Source organism: Neomonachus schauinslandi, chromosome 3, assembly GCF_002201575.2.
Source record: "Neomonachus schauinslandi chromosome 3, ASM220157v2, whole genome shotgun sequence".
Lineage (NCBI taxonomy): Eukaryota > Metazoa > Chordata > Mammalia > Carnivora > Phocidae > Neomonachus > Neomonachus schauinslandi.
The window spans coordinates 43,974,305-43,988,570 of record NC_058405.1 but is presented as its reverse complement, the minus strand read 5'-3'; the positions used below and the strand labels follow the sequence as shown (position 1 = coordinate 43,988,570).

The 14,266-nt window shown below is 40.6% G+C and overlaps 1 protein-coding gene across 1 annotated transcript; it reads right to left on the bottom strand.

Annotated features, from left to right (window-relative positions):
- Positions 1-9,031: 9,031 nt before the first annotated feature.
- Positions 9,032-12,941, bottom strand: PCDH20 (protocadherin 20). The gene is made up of 2 exons (XM_021697936.1): positions 12,810-12,941; positions 9,032-11,755 (listed from the first exon to the last, which is right to left on the bottom strand). Exons 1-2 carry the CDS (start codon positions 12,939-12,941, stop codon positions 9,032-9,034), a joined length of 2,856 nt encoding a protein of 951 aa, XP_021553611.1.
- Positions 12,942-14,266: the final 1,325 nt, after the last annotated feature.

Sequence of the window (14,266 nt, the reverse complement as noted above, 5' to 3'; positions counted from 1 at the left end):
TGAATGCTTAGATGATTCACTGTAAATATTTTAAAGATAAGCGAAATACCTGTTATTGAAATTCCTCTCCTTGCAGTGAATGTTAACTGCTATTTACAAAAAATTCTGTAAATAAAATGGAGTTTTTTACTGTCGAAAAATGAAAGGATCATAAATTGAAAGCTGTCTCAAAGCAATAGTGTTTTTTAGCAACTGTTTTATGGTTAGCATTGCCCACATTTCATTTGGACTCTGAAAACGTTTAGGATCTTATAATTTAACTAAAAAAATATGAAGGAAACTGGTTTCCCAAGTTAATAAGGCGGGCGGGGTGTGATGAGGAGGAGGGTGGATGGTGCTTTTCAAAAGAAAAAAACTTTTGAGTAATTTAATTTTTTTTAGAATTTTAAAATTATTATTCACTGAAATTTTTCTTCCTCTGCCCATCTTTAAAAATACAATGTTTTTTCCCATGAATTTTCTAGAGTTACCTTCTCTGGAGTATTTTTTCTTCATTAATAAAATGGAGAATTCAGAATGTATGTGCAGTAATTTTTATATATTAACATTTAAATGTCCTCTCATCATACATTTCACCAGATCTCATAACTTTGAAAAATACTGTTACATAGTATTATTTGAAAGATTTACATAACAATTCCCAAAGTACATTTTACACTCCCATTAAATCAAAACTTCACATTGCCAAGAAAGCACCTTAAGAAAGCTTATTAACACAAAATTATGAATTTGAAATGATTTAAAATGTATTTACAAAATAGAAATCAGTGATATTTGTGAAACATCGTCGCAGGTTGCTTGTACATATGGAGAGTCAGTGGAATATCATAGTTACATTTTAATTATTCTGAAACCTAAAATTTATGATCTTTCTGAAGGGAGTAACTGGTTTACAGTGCCTATCTCATTTATTTCTTTAGTTTTTTAAGTGAAAATTTCCTTTGAGAGTTATAAGGAATTCCGATTTTCAAAATGAGTAAAAGAAATATATAAAAGTCTTTAAATTTGCCCATTCTGGGGCACCTGGGTGGCTCAGATGGTTAGGCGTCTGCCTTCGGCTCAGGTCATGATCCCAGGGTCCTGGGATCGAGTCCCGCATCGGGCTCCCTGCTGGGTGGGGAGCCTGCTTCTCCATCTGCCTCTGTCTCTCTCTCTCTCTCTCTCTCTGACTCTCATGAATAAATAAATAAAACATTTAAAAAAAATTTGCCCATTCTACCCACAGAAAACAATTTCTATTTATTAATTCATATACACTGCAAAGATGATATTCCTCCAATAATTTTGATATTCTCCTTAATAGCTATAGATAATACTGCATATCTCTGGGAAGCACTCTGACCTGCTATCATTATCTTTGTCTCTCTGGTAGAGGTACGCAGGTAAGAGGCACAGGGGATGAGTAGATGGGAGAAGCAACATGTTCACTTCTATATTTGTGTGGTTTACATTAGTTTTTCCCAAACTGGGGAGTAATCTTTTTGAGGACGGAAGAAGACTTACCCTTGTGCCTAGCACAATGTTTCGCTTGTAATAAGCATTGGCTAATATGTTTAGTAAATGTGTTTAGTAAATAAATAGTTAATGATAATAGTTTTTATCTTTGTTGAAGATTCAGGATATTGTACCCAAATCTATAAGGAGAAGGACAATAATCCAAAGTTCCTTTGAGGTTGTAAAGTTTGTGATTTAGTGAGTTTCTAATATTCAGTCATTCTGGGTTTACCTTCATTTACCTTACTATATATGTAAGCCTGGTCATCTTCATTTTCTTACTTTTTTTTCTTTTTCTTTTTTAGAGAGAGTGAGCAGGGGGCAGGGGAGGGGAGGGGCAGAGGGAAAAGGAGAGAGAGAATTCCAAGCAGGCTCCATGCCCAGTGCACAGCCCAATGTGGGGCTTGATCTCATATCCCTGAGATCCTGACCTGAGCCAAAATCAAGAGTCTGATGCTTAATCAACTGAGTCACCCAGGTGCCCCAATTCATTTCCAGATCAGTCATATCCCTGTATCCACACTTGGATTTTCTATAATATATACATGAATTTTGCATAAGTAAATATTCATTCCCATATTTTAAATCAAGGTTACTCCTTCTATATTTCTGTAGGGTTCATAAAATTGTCCTTGATTATTCTCCCCTATTGTCTAATCTCTTAAAGTTTTATGTTTTCTTACTATTTTCTTACAGTTATTATATTTGTCAAATACATAATTGTAGGCACCTGGGTGGCTCAGTCTGTTAAGTGTCTGCCTTCAGCTCACTTCATGATCCCAGGGTCCTGGGATCTGAACCCAGCATCAGACTCCCTGCTCAGCTGGGCGCCTGCTTCTCCCTTTCCCCCCCCCCCCCACTCATGCTCTCTCTCTCTCTCACTCTCTCTCTCAAATAAATAAAATCTTTAAAAAATTATAAAAATAAAAAATACATAATTATATAATTTTCTATATTTTTCTCTTTATGAGGAGTAACTTTATCTTTAAAATTGTGTCTGTTTTTTTCTTCCAGTGCATGCAGGGAAGATAAATGAATCTCAGTAATTCAAATGAATAGTTTTGATTACCTCATTTTTAGCTGAGATTTCATCTCAGAGGTTTTTTTTTTTTAATTTTAATTTTTGCTATTGTCTTTATAACTCTTTGGTTAACTTTCTGATGAAGGTAAAATTAAAGTATATGTTTTAAGGGAAATATTTGAAGGAAAAGTTGATTTTTAGTAGGATTTTTGAATATTTTTTTCATTCATGATTCCTGTTTTTTCTTCTAATCTCCTAAATTGTCAGTTTTTTTCTAGCTGTTCTATCTTTATTCTATCTGAAAAATGAGAGGGTTGGACTACATTATCTCTAAAGTTCTGTGGTCTGACACTTTAAATCAACGTCCTAGCCCTCATGAGATTTCCAAATGAAAAAGGACATACGAATTAACTGTATGAAAAAAGGGGGGAAAAAGTCAAAGGGCTTAAGAAATGGATAAGTAGATTGCTTTGAGCATATGGGCCTTCAATCTAAAACAGTATTAATTTTATGGATTTTTGTTGTGTAATAAAGATGTTGATTTAATGAATTTGATGGAAGAATGAATGAAAAAACTAAGACAATTTCATGGCACACTAATTCCATAAGCAATACTAATAGCTACTTCTTGTAGAACACCTCCTTTGTGTGAAATATTTTGCATGAATTAATTTATTTGATTTTCAAAATTTCATGAGGAGATAGAGCAAGTTCATCATTTCCATGCAGATGAGTCTTAGGAGGGGCAATTTTTGGAAGAGAGGACAAATGACTTTTCTTGAAGCGAGGACTGCATACAATACTGTTTTCACATCTGTTCTATGTTTATTTAGCCTGGGTTTGAAGCTTCCACCAGTGAGGGCTAGATACTAGTAAATTATTCATTTACACAAGATAAACTGAGGCATAAGATATGTTAAATGACTTCTTTCATCCAAAAGTGATGTTAAACCTCAAGACCTATGTACTTCTTGACTATAACTACCCATTTCTTTTTTTTTTTTTAAAGATTTTATTTATTTATTTGACAAAGAGAGACACAGTGAGAGAGGGAATACAAATAGGGGGAGTGGGAGAGGGAGAAGCAGGCTTCCCGCTGAGCAGGGAGCCCGATGCGGGGCTGGATCCCAGGACCCTGGGATCATGACCTGAGCCGAAGGCAGACGCTTAACGACTGAGCCACCCAGGCGCCCCTATAACTACCCATTTCACCTGCCCCTAGTTCCTGGATCTTGTTCAGAATTGCCTGCAACAGACATATCAGTTTCTTGATATGCACACAACACTTGAAATTATATTTGCATCTTATATTGTCCATTTGACATTTTGTTGCCCTTTTTCTTAAATTTTTAGTATGACTCTTCTCCCTGTGGAGATGTTTAGTGCAACTACAAGCAAAATATTGCAAATGGATAAAATATTCTTCATGAGGGCAACTTCATGTTGGAATAGCTACCACATGGGCACACAGTAATGTTTGTTAAATTGAATAGAATTGACAGTCATAAATATGAAATAAACTGGGTAAATTAGTTTATAATTCCATCTGTGTCATAAAACCCAACATTAGAAAGGGGGTTGTGGCTCCAGTGTTTTCATTGCTCATTTAATGTTTAGTAAATGAGTTCCCTATCCTTTTCAAATTTGTAAAATAGGCTTGAAAGCCAATTATGAAAATTGTGAATTTTCTGGTCTCTCACATGTGGATTTTTAATTTCTAATGATATCATAAGTTTATAGCTTTAGTGTATAGCTTTATCAGCTATAAATTATTTACCTGCTGTATTCCATACTGTAATATATCTCATTCATATTCCCTGGTTTAAGGCCCAACTTTTCCCTTGAATTATCACTATTACCTTGTCGTGAATCTCTAGAATCTTCTTCAACAGAAGCTTCATACATGGCCAAAATGATCTTTTTTTTTTTTTAAAGATTTTATTTATTTATTTGACAGAGAGAGACATAGCGAGAGAGGGAACACAAGCAGGGGGAGTGGGAGAGGGAGAAGCAGGCTTCCCGTGGAGCAGGGAGCCTGATGCAGTGCTCGATCCCAGGACCCTGGGATCATGACCTGAGCCGAAGGCAGACGCTAAACAACTGAGCCACCCAGGTGCTCCCAAAATGATCTTTTTAAAACACAAATTCTCTGGGATAAAATTGCCACCTCCAAGTATGACAATGAGCCCCTTCATTATTTGCAGTACACCTACAGCTCCAAGCTCGTTATTCATTCTCTTCATCCCTTCAGCCACAAATATTATGATTCTTCAATCATGACATGCTCACTTTGGCCTGTGTGCTTGTACATTATTCCCTCTTCCTTGAATGCCCTTCTCTCTCCTCTGCCAACTTCCCCTGGCTAAATTTTTCAATTAGACATCACCTCCTTTGAGAGGGCCCAAATTAGAAATTGGCCTCTTTGGGAAGCTTTCTCCAATACTTTCTAAAATTGGGTTAAGTCCTGTTCACTTGACATGCTGGGAGTAGGCATTTATCCCACACAATGTTTTGAGATTGATGGGTTTTCTTATTGGCCTTCCGCACCATAATCTAAAGTCATTGAGGATCAAAGACTCTGTCTTGTTCTCAGTTAAATCCCTGGTAATTAAGAGTACTAAAATAAATACGAATGGAATGAATGACTGATTTTTTTTTTTTAAATCATCCCAGTATTCTTACTTCTTGACATCAGTGGGTTAAGGCTTAAATTTCATCCAATTTTGTTCTATACCCATAAAGGAATGCATTCCCAATTTAGGGGTTTATCAGAGAAAAAAAAATGCTATCATTTTAAAAACAATTCTGTACAATGACTGACATTTAGAAAATTATTATAGACTGTATGCATGTATGCATATATCGATCCAAAAAATACATATGATCTTTTCTTATCAGATGTAGAGACAACTAGGAAAGACATTACAGGAGGTCTTTTCTCTGAGAAATTACCAATTTAAAAAAATTTTTTTTCCTGCTTCAAGTCTATTTGCATGACTGTCATTTCTCTACCTTTTAATAAAGATTTATTTTTTTTTAAAGATTTTATTTATTTATTTGAGAGAGAGAATGAGACAGAGAGAGAGCACATGAGAAGGGGGAGGGTCAGAGGGAGAAGCAGACTCCCCGCTGAGCAGGGAGCCCGATGCGGGACTCGATCCCGGGACTCCAGGATCATGACCTGAGCCGAAGGCAGTCGCCTAACCAACTGAGCCACCCAGGCGCCCAATAAAGATTTATTTATAATTCACACTGTGAAGGCACATAGCTAGGCCGAGATTGCACAAGTCAGCAAAATGGTATTTTGCAGCAATTGACTGCTTTCTTGAAGTGAGAAAATCTAACTTGGAAGAAAATGCTCAGATATCTATGTCTCTGGCCTCTGTGAGTTGAGACTGCCCAATGTTGAGTTGAAAAGCACCCTATGTTCAGTACTGTCTTTCCTTACATTCTCCATGTCTATCAAAGATCAGGACCCACAGAATCTTCACTTCTCCAACGAGATTGGAACCTGAGTCTCCACTGACTCAGGAGAGGATTGCATAGTTCCTCCTTTTACAGTTGTTAACGGAGACATTTTCTGGGAGCACAAATTGGAATCCCTATGAGGTAACCTACTGGAATCAAGTCAACTTCATACCATCCCTAATATTAGCTTCAGTGATGTTTTTCATAGCAAGATTATGCCCGTTGTTTTCATAAAACACATGCAGAACACCCAAAACACAAAGGATTTGGCTATTATTTTCATTACACTCGTACCACTAAAACTGTTTTAAAAGAAGGATCTATTTTTTTTTTCCTTTTTAACCACCATTGATAGAAGCATAACTGCCAAGACAACTTTTTTTTTTTTTAATAGGGTCAGGGAATCTACTCTGAAGACTCAACTAACAAATTGTTTTTTCCCCATAGCTGAAATTGCTATGTTGCTTTTAAATTTCCCAATCCAAATTAATGAACAATTTTCTCTGTAATATAAGAATGGCTTTGGCAGTGCAAAGATCAGAGCAATCTCTTCTTCATTAAATTGGGCAAAGAGGATTCACTGGTTCTCAAACTGTTAAATGGATATTAGGGTTTTTAATGAATGGAACATTTATTTTTGTGCCAGCTCAACTAACAACATTGACATGATTAGCATACATTTTGGCAACTGTTCTAGCACAAGGTGTTAGTAAAAAGGGGCTTTTATCTTTGAGCTTAATTTACTTTAACTTTCCTTGTTATAAATGCTTTTAATGTGAATGAGATGTTTTTGTAAAGGAAATCCTGGCACAAGAAGTTATTCAGAAATACGTCTTTTTATTAATGTTATAGGCATTTCTCGTGCACCCCAAACACATGAACTTTCTTCAAATTTAGAAATAAATAGAATATTTTGTTACTTATACTCAGGGTGAAATCACTGCACTTAGGAGGGTTTTTTTTAAATTAATGGTGCTACTTATTTCATATGTAGTTCCTTCCTTTAAAAAAGGGAAAGAAGATATGAAAATGATTGGTAGAGGATGGTTTCCTCCATTGCTATACATCAATTATGAATGAAAAGTTTTGGGGGTTAAATGATCTTAGTTTCTAAGCTCAGGTGCCTCTCATACAAAAGGAATCTCCAATAAAAATATATTTCCTTTTTGTAACAAACAGTACTGCCTCCTACACTTATTTTATTTATTCAAATTGTCAGACCGAAGAAAACAAGAAAAATGAGTTAATACAAATTCAAAAGGTCCTGGGTGTTTGCATTCAATTTTTTTTTGCAATGTATTTTTAAAATGTATTGAAAGCTATTGTAACACAGCTAACAAGGGATTTGTCAGAAATATGTAGTAAAACGAATGTTTATAGTTGATACTAGGCCAAAAATTAATATGCATGTGCACATGCATGGGTATAAATTTTCATATGAATGCCTGTCAAACATCTAGGCATACTCTCTATCATATGTATGTGTCTCTATTTATACACATATTCAATGATTTACCCAATGTTTAATTGAGTAATGAATTAGTTTAATATAAACTTTAGCAAACAGAGTATTTACACTTTACCCACATTTACCTTTAAAAGCAAACAAATGCCAATAACAGGCACTTCAGTGAAAGACCAAGCCCATGTTCAAATATAAATGGTAAAAATGAGAAAGAAGTTATGAAAATATATACCTTTAATTTGCAGACATATAAACACGTTTGGTATAGTACAGACACATGAGGCCAAAAAAGTAGAATGATCCGGCTTAAGCTAACACATTCCTTGTTTACACAGATATTTTGCTATAGCTCTCATATCAAATAAAATTCCCAGCTCAACACAATGAAGTGAAAGAGATCAATCACTAAGGAACCAGCTTGCTTCATGGCAAAGGATTCAGTAAAAGCTAAGTTATCGAAGAAATCTGCTGCTGGGCTTACAAATAAACTCTTGGACCTAGTCCAAAGCCAAAGAAAGGAAGCCAGAAATGGTAGCCAACAAACCCAAACAACAACAAAAAGATAAGTATAACTTTTATATAAAGGGCCCAACTAAAGCGACCGGTAGTGTACACTAGCTTCTAGAATAATTCCGTTTTAATATGATTTTTATTTTCTCATGTGATAAATGAGTTCAAGCACATAGAAACCTAATATATAACCCAAGTATGAAATACTACTGACGAGTTGTCAAAGCACCAAAATGTTGTGAACGCCTACGAAGCAACTAAGGATTGAAACAGGTCTCTGCTCCTGGCTGTTTTCCTTGGACACAATTTCCAGTTACAATGTCTGTAAGGGAGAATATACACATTTCCCCTGTAATACTAGCAAGCACAGTGGCACAGGGAACAGAGAGCAATCTGAGTACACAGAAAGCGAAATACTCTTCAGCAGGTCAACTCTTTAACACATGGCCACGTTTTCACCCTTGCTAAAAACAAATTGCGCTTCTTTGTAACGCCTTCTCTTTCAAACTATACATGATGTACTTGTGAGGTAATAAACATTCTGTTTACAAATGCATTTCTTTTCTTTCTTATCATACACTGAAGTGCGGTGAAATTCAGTTTATTTCAATTTCATATCTCTTAAATGTTAAAAACAATATATTTAAAATATACTCTTTCATTAATTTCCTGTACAACTGTCCTGTACAATACCTCAAAACAGTTCCCTGCAGAGGAGCAGTTGATGCCCTCTTGTGGTTAAAGGACTTTTTAAAAAAAAAAAAAAAAAAAATGCAATGTACCATTTTCTTACCTTATTCCCAGGTTCTTTGAAAGCTGCAAATCATGTCCAAGCTTTTTTTTTTTTTTAACAACAGTTGTATAGCTGTTAGTACTAATTTTCATTAGAAAATGCTGTACACATTTTATAACCTCTGATTTTGAATTTAAAAACCTGTAAACAGCTTACTTACAATATAGTACAAGTTATAAATTAGTCGTCCTTCATTGGAACTGTCATCTACACACTCTTGTTTAAGGTGATGAAGACTACCCAAAGTCAGCTAAAACATCTCTTATTCCATGATGAAGTATCAAATATTAGAAATAGCCATTGGTTTCCTCTCTCTCATATGCAAGTCAATTTTTCCTTTGAGTGGAATTTGTACTTCCAAATTTTCGTCTTCCCTGTGATGCTTTTTCCCTCTCCTTAAACAGATGTATATGCCCATCCCTGTTACCAGTGTGATAGAACCCAAGCTTATTACAGACAGAGCCACTAGGGTGGGCACACAGGACACAGCCTCGACTTTCCTATGAGTCGGTTCTATTGAGATCTGTGGTTCTTTCTCCTCTATATTAATTTCTGGTTCCTTTCTTAAAAGACTCTCAATGTAGCTCTCGTTACTGACAGTGTCATTGACAAACAGGTTCACCATGACCGTGGAATGGAGAGGTTCGGGATAACCATGGTCACTCACTTTCACCAGTAAACGATGGAGTCCATAGTCTGTCTGCAGCAATGCCTCTTCCAAAGTAATGTTGCCGGTTTTAGGGTCAATCCTAAAGGACTCAGGCCTCGGACCTCTTCTTCCTATGATGCTGTAAGCTATGACAGCATTCATGCCTGTGTCTTTGTCAACAGCATAGACCTCTGTAACTGGGGAGCCGGGGAGAGTAGAAGGCAGTACCAACAGGTAGGACATGTTGGACTGAGGAAATAGAACCAGAGGAGGGTTGTCATTGATATCTAGAAGGAGAATTGTGATTTTTGCAGTCGAAGAGAGGGCAGGCTCACCCCCATCAACAGCTTCGACCCACAACGTATAGGAGCTTTGCTGCTCTCTGTCCAAAGAGACTTTAGCTCTCAACATGCCCTTTCCTGTGTCTATGACAAAAATATCACTCTGGTTCACCACCGAGAGGGCAACCCATCCATTTCGTCCAGCATCGGCATCTGTGACACTAATTACCCCAATTTCACCATATCCTGGAAAGTTTTCTGGCACAAAAAAGCTGAAGTCCTTGTTGATAAACCTAGGGCTATTGTCATTTTTATCCAGCACGGTGAGAACCACAGTGGCAACTGATTCTCTGGGCGGCTTCCCAGAGTCAACAGCTCTGACTGTGTACCTGTACTTTTCTTTCTCTTCTCGGTCCAGCTGAGTGGAAACTGTCAGAATTCCTGTCACACTGTCTAAGGAAAAATATGAGGGGGCATCAGGTCCCAGGAAATAGGAAACTTGGCCTCTCTCCTCACTGTCAGCATCTGTCGCGTACAGCTTAGTCAAAAAGGCATGGGGTGCGTTGTTTTCTTCAATAGTTAGTTCCAGCAAGGGCTGCAGGAAAATAGGAGCATTGTCATTGTCATCTAAAAGTTGCACTTTAATAATTTTTTTGACATGAAATCCCTCAGAGTTCCAGGCCACCACAGCTATTTCATAGAACTGCTGTAGCTCATAGTCCATCGGTTTTGTGGTTTCCAGCAAATATTCATTATTGTACGGTTTGTAGGGTGATAACCTAAATGGTCCTTCACCATCCAGGTAGCAGTTCACCTTGTATTTACCTTCTGGATCTCTTATGGTGAAGAATGCAATCGGAGTGTTAATAGGCTCCAGTTCTCTCAGGTAAACAACACCATCTACCTCATTTGCTATATAACGAGGAACAATTTCAGGTGGTCTGAAAATGACTTTGATAATGGTCACCAGGGCCGTGGTCACAGCAGGGATGCAGCCTGGCCCGTTAGCAAGGATGGTGAGCTTGTGCGTTTGCAGAACACTGCCCCCAATCTTACTGAAAAGTTTAATGACTCCGGTGGTTTCGTCCAGATGGAATAAATCCTTGGATGCTTGTGGAACTTTCTGGCTGTAGGCGTAAGTGATCTGAGCATTGGTTCCCAAGTCTCTATCCACGGCCTGGACAGCTGCAACCGGGGTGCCCACTGTAGCATTCCCAAACACAGTGACATTGATTTGTGAGTCCGTGAAGAGAGGGCAATTGTCATTAATGTCAGTTATGCCGATGGTGAGGGTGGCGCTGCCCAACAGTGGTGGAGACCCGCCATCCTCCGCTATGATGATGCTCACGTACTGGTCCTGGGTCTCCCTATCCAACAGTCCCATGACAATTAGGTAGGGAGTGCGCTCCCCATTCTCATTCTCCTCCACGTCCAGGGTGAACATGCGATGGTAGTCCAGTAAGCGGTAGGTCTGCACCCCGTTCGTGCCTATATCTGGGTCCATGGCAGGATGCTCTATGGCCAGCCGGGTGTTTATAGGTGCATTTTCTGGGACCCAAACCGAGATCTGGGAAACGGGGAACTGCGGGGCATTGTCATTGATGTCCCGGATAGCGATTTTCACCTTCACAAACCTAAAGTATTCCTGAGGCAGGACCAGTACATCCAAAAGCAAAAGACAAGAGTCAGAGGAAGGGGAGGAGGAGATGGAAATGCTGCCGCCCCACGCTCCTCCACCTCCTTCAAGACACAGGGCCTCCCGGTCGATCTCCTGGGCAGAAGTGTGCAGCTCCCCGGAACGGTTGTCCAGGGTCACGTACTGGCCACTCAGTCCCCGGGAGGCCAGGCTGAAGGAGAGAGGGGGGTTCCGCTCCGCGACGGGGCGCTCCGGCAGCTGCGACAACTGGTCCTGCCTCCCGGCGGCGCGGGGCACCAGCCGCAGGTCCTCGGCCAGGCTGCCGATGAGCACCCCCGCGGGCAGTCCCTCGTTCAGGCTGTACAGAAGCTCCGTGGCCCGGCTGTAACTCGCGAGGCAGGTGAAGGGTCCCACGAAGAGGAAAAACAGAAACAGATGCTGAAAGTGGGGGGAGGGGAGAAGGCTCGTTACACACACGCGGGACCACGGAGATTGGAGTCAGAAACCAGGGCCACAAGGTCATATTTACCCCCATCTCCATTACCAAAGGCAAACCCTCTAGTGAGAGAGGGATGAAGAGGAAACTTGCTGCAAAGAAGAGATCTTTGCAACACTGTCGCCAAAACTTATTTTTTCTGTTCACTTTCTACCCTTCCCCCTCCTTTCCCCCGCTCCTCATCAGCACCCTTATTCAGTTAATAATCGGAATCCCAAGCCATAAAGCGTCCCTGGAAACACACGCCAGAGTGGAGAGCACTCAACTCGGACTGCGCAACGCCGCAGGGAAACCACCGGGGTAGGTCATGGAGAGGGAGGAGGTGGGTAGAGGAGAGTACTGAGCGATGATGGGCAATTCATCAATTTATTTCCCACTGAAATGTTTCTACCACTAAGGTCTCCGGAACGCGAAATGTGTCACATCCCTTATTATGAGAACACCACCACCAACAACAATATCAATAATAATAATATGGAAAACATAGTGACACTTTCCCTTTGGAAGCACCCCCGCCCCATTAAATAAACACTTTAGGTCAGAGAAGTGATTTTCATTTTAGCTCTCATCTAGTGTCAAATCGAAAGAATCTGGATCTCCACCTCCTATCAAGCCCTTCCTAATCCCCCTCCCCTAAGGAAAAAGAAGTAAACGCGGAAAATGTTTACGCAAAAAAAAACAATTTGTCAATTACACTGGCCAGTCCTAGCAGGTGCCGACAGCAGGAAATCTCCTCACCCCAGTATCTCAAGCGGATCGAGCCCCCCCCCCCATCTGCCTACAATTTCTATTTCAGAAACTTACTCTCCCGACCCAAGGACTTGCCTATTCCTTGGTAAAATGGAGACACCTTATCCTAAACTCCCTTTCCCTCCCCCCAACCTTTCCGTAAAGTTTGGATTAAGGGAAAAGGTTTGAAAAACCATCAGGAGTAGGAACTGCCTCACAGCACAGCAACTTGTCGGGGCTGCAGGGTTCCCGGACCCCAACCCTTACCGGCAGGTTTCTGTGGCTGGTGCTGCTCCTGGGACGACTTAGACGCCCCATATCCAGGCGCGGGAGCCAGGTCCCCGGGCGCCAGCTCACTGCTAGGGCCCGCGAGCTGCGCGCATTCCCTCGGCCGCGCATTCCCAGGGAGGCTGCAGTCAGCGCGCTCCTGGCGGGAGGGCGGCGGAAGACACTCCCTCTCTGTTCATGCAAATCGCTGGGGAACTGCAGCCAATAGTCACTGGCTCGTCAATTAAGGACGGGAGCTAAAGGGGGGCAGAAGGGCGCGGGGCAGAAGGGCACCGTCATGGTTTCCTTCCCCGGGCGCAGCTAAGTCCCGACCCCGCGGGAGGAGCCGGAACGGGGGACTTGCCTCTGACGACTGCGACCAGGCGCCCCCCGGTCGGGCACCGGAGTGCCTGCCCACCAGCCTCCCTCCTCGCCGCACCAGTCAGAACCCAAGTCCACGGGTTGCGAGCGCGAGAGGGAGAATTAGAATAAATAAATAAGCCCGCATGTATATCTGAATATATAGAGAGAAGAAGTCGGCGCTACAGAGTAGCCACAGGAGCGATCCCCAAAACGCTTGCTTTGCTACCAGTTCTTCGGAGAGACTTGCATCCAGCCCTGTGTGCACAGAGAAAGAAAAGCCGCGCTTCTCTGAGGAGGGAAGGAATTTCAAACTCTTTTTAAGGTGGTTTGAACCGGAAAAGCAAATAGATGAATTCGGGGAGGGTTTTGACATGCTCTAATTTTGAATCTTCGTTGTTGGTGGTGGCAGAGCTTCTGCTAGTTTCCTAGTTGGAGGCGCAAGGGTCTCTGGGTGTCTGCCTTGTGGTCTTACTTTAGAGACGGTTGTGGCTTCTGGCCAAGGAAGGAAAGAGCCCAGGGGGAAAGTGGAAACAATTGTGTGGTAACTAACACAAGTAGTTCTGCCCGCTGGCAATTTTAACATACTTCTCGAAGGGAGGCAAAAATTGGTTACTTTTCATTTCAAATTATTGCTTTTTTCTTTCCCTTGGAATGCTTACTGGGAAAGTGGCCCTTTAGAAAGGAATCCTGGAGGGGTGTGGTGCAAAAATGCTTGGATATTTCCTCTGATTCTCACACTGAAGAGCCATGTGACCTGTTTCTTCCTTTATAAAATCAGGGCTGGTGAGAGACTCCAGTGAATTAAGTCTGTGAAACACTTTTTATCTGCAGGGTGCCATATAAATAATGGAAAAGACCATTGGCATTTCCCTGAGTAGACATTTCTCTTCATCACTGGGTTTCCAGATAGCCTCTGCACTGCCCTGAACATAAAATCCTCCCCACTCAATATTTAGTGACTGAGCCCAGAATAGAAAAATCTTCCTTTTGGGTCAGAGAAAGATCTGACATCCTGTGCTTTCCATAGGAACCACTTTAATTTTCCTATTCTACCTTATACTAACTAGAATCTAATCTAAATTGGTTGGCTGAAC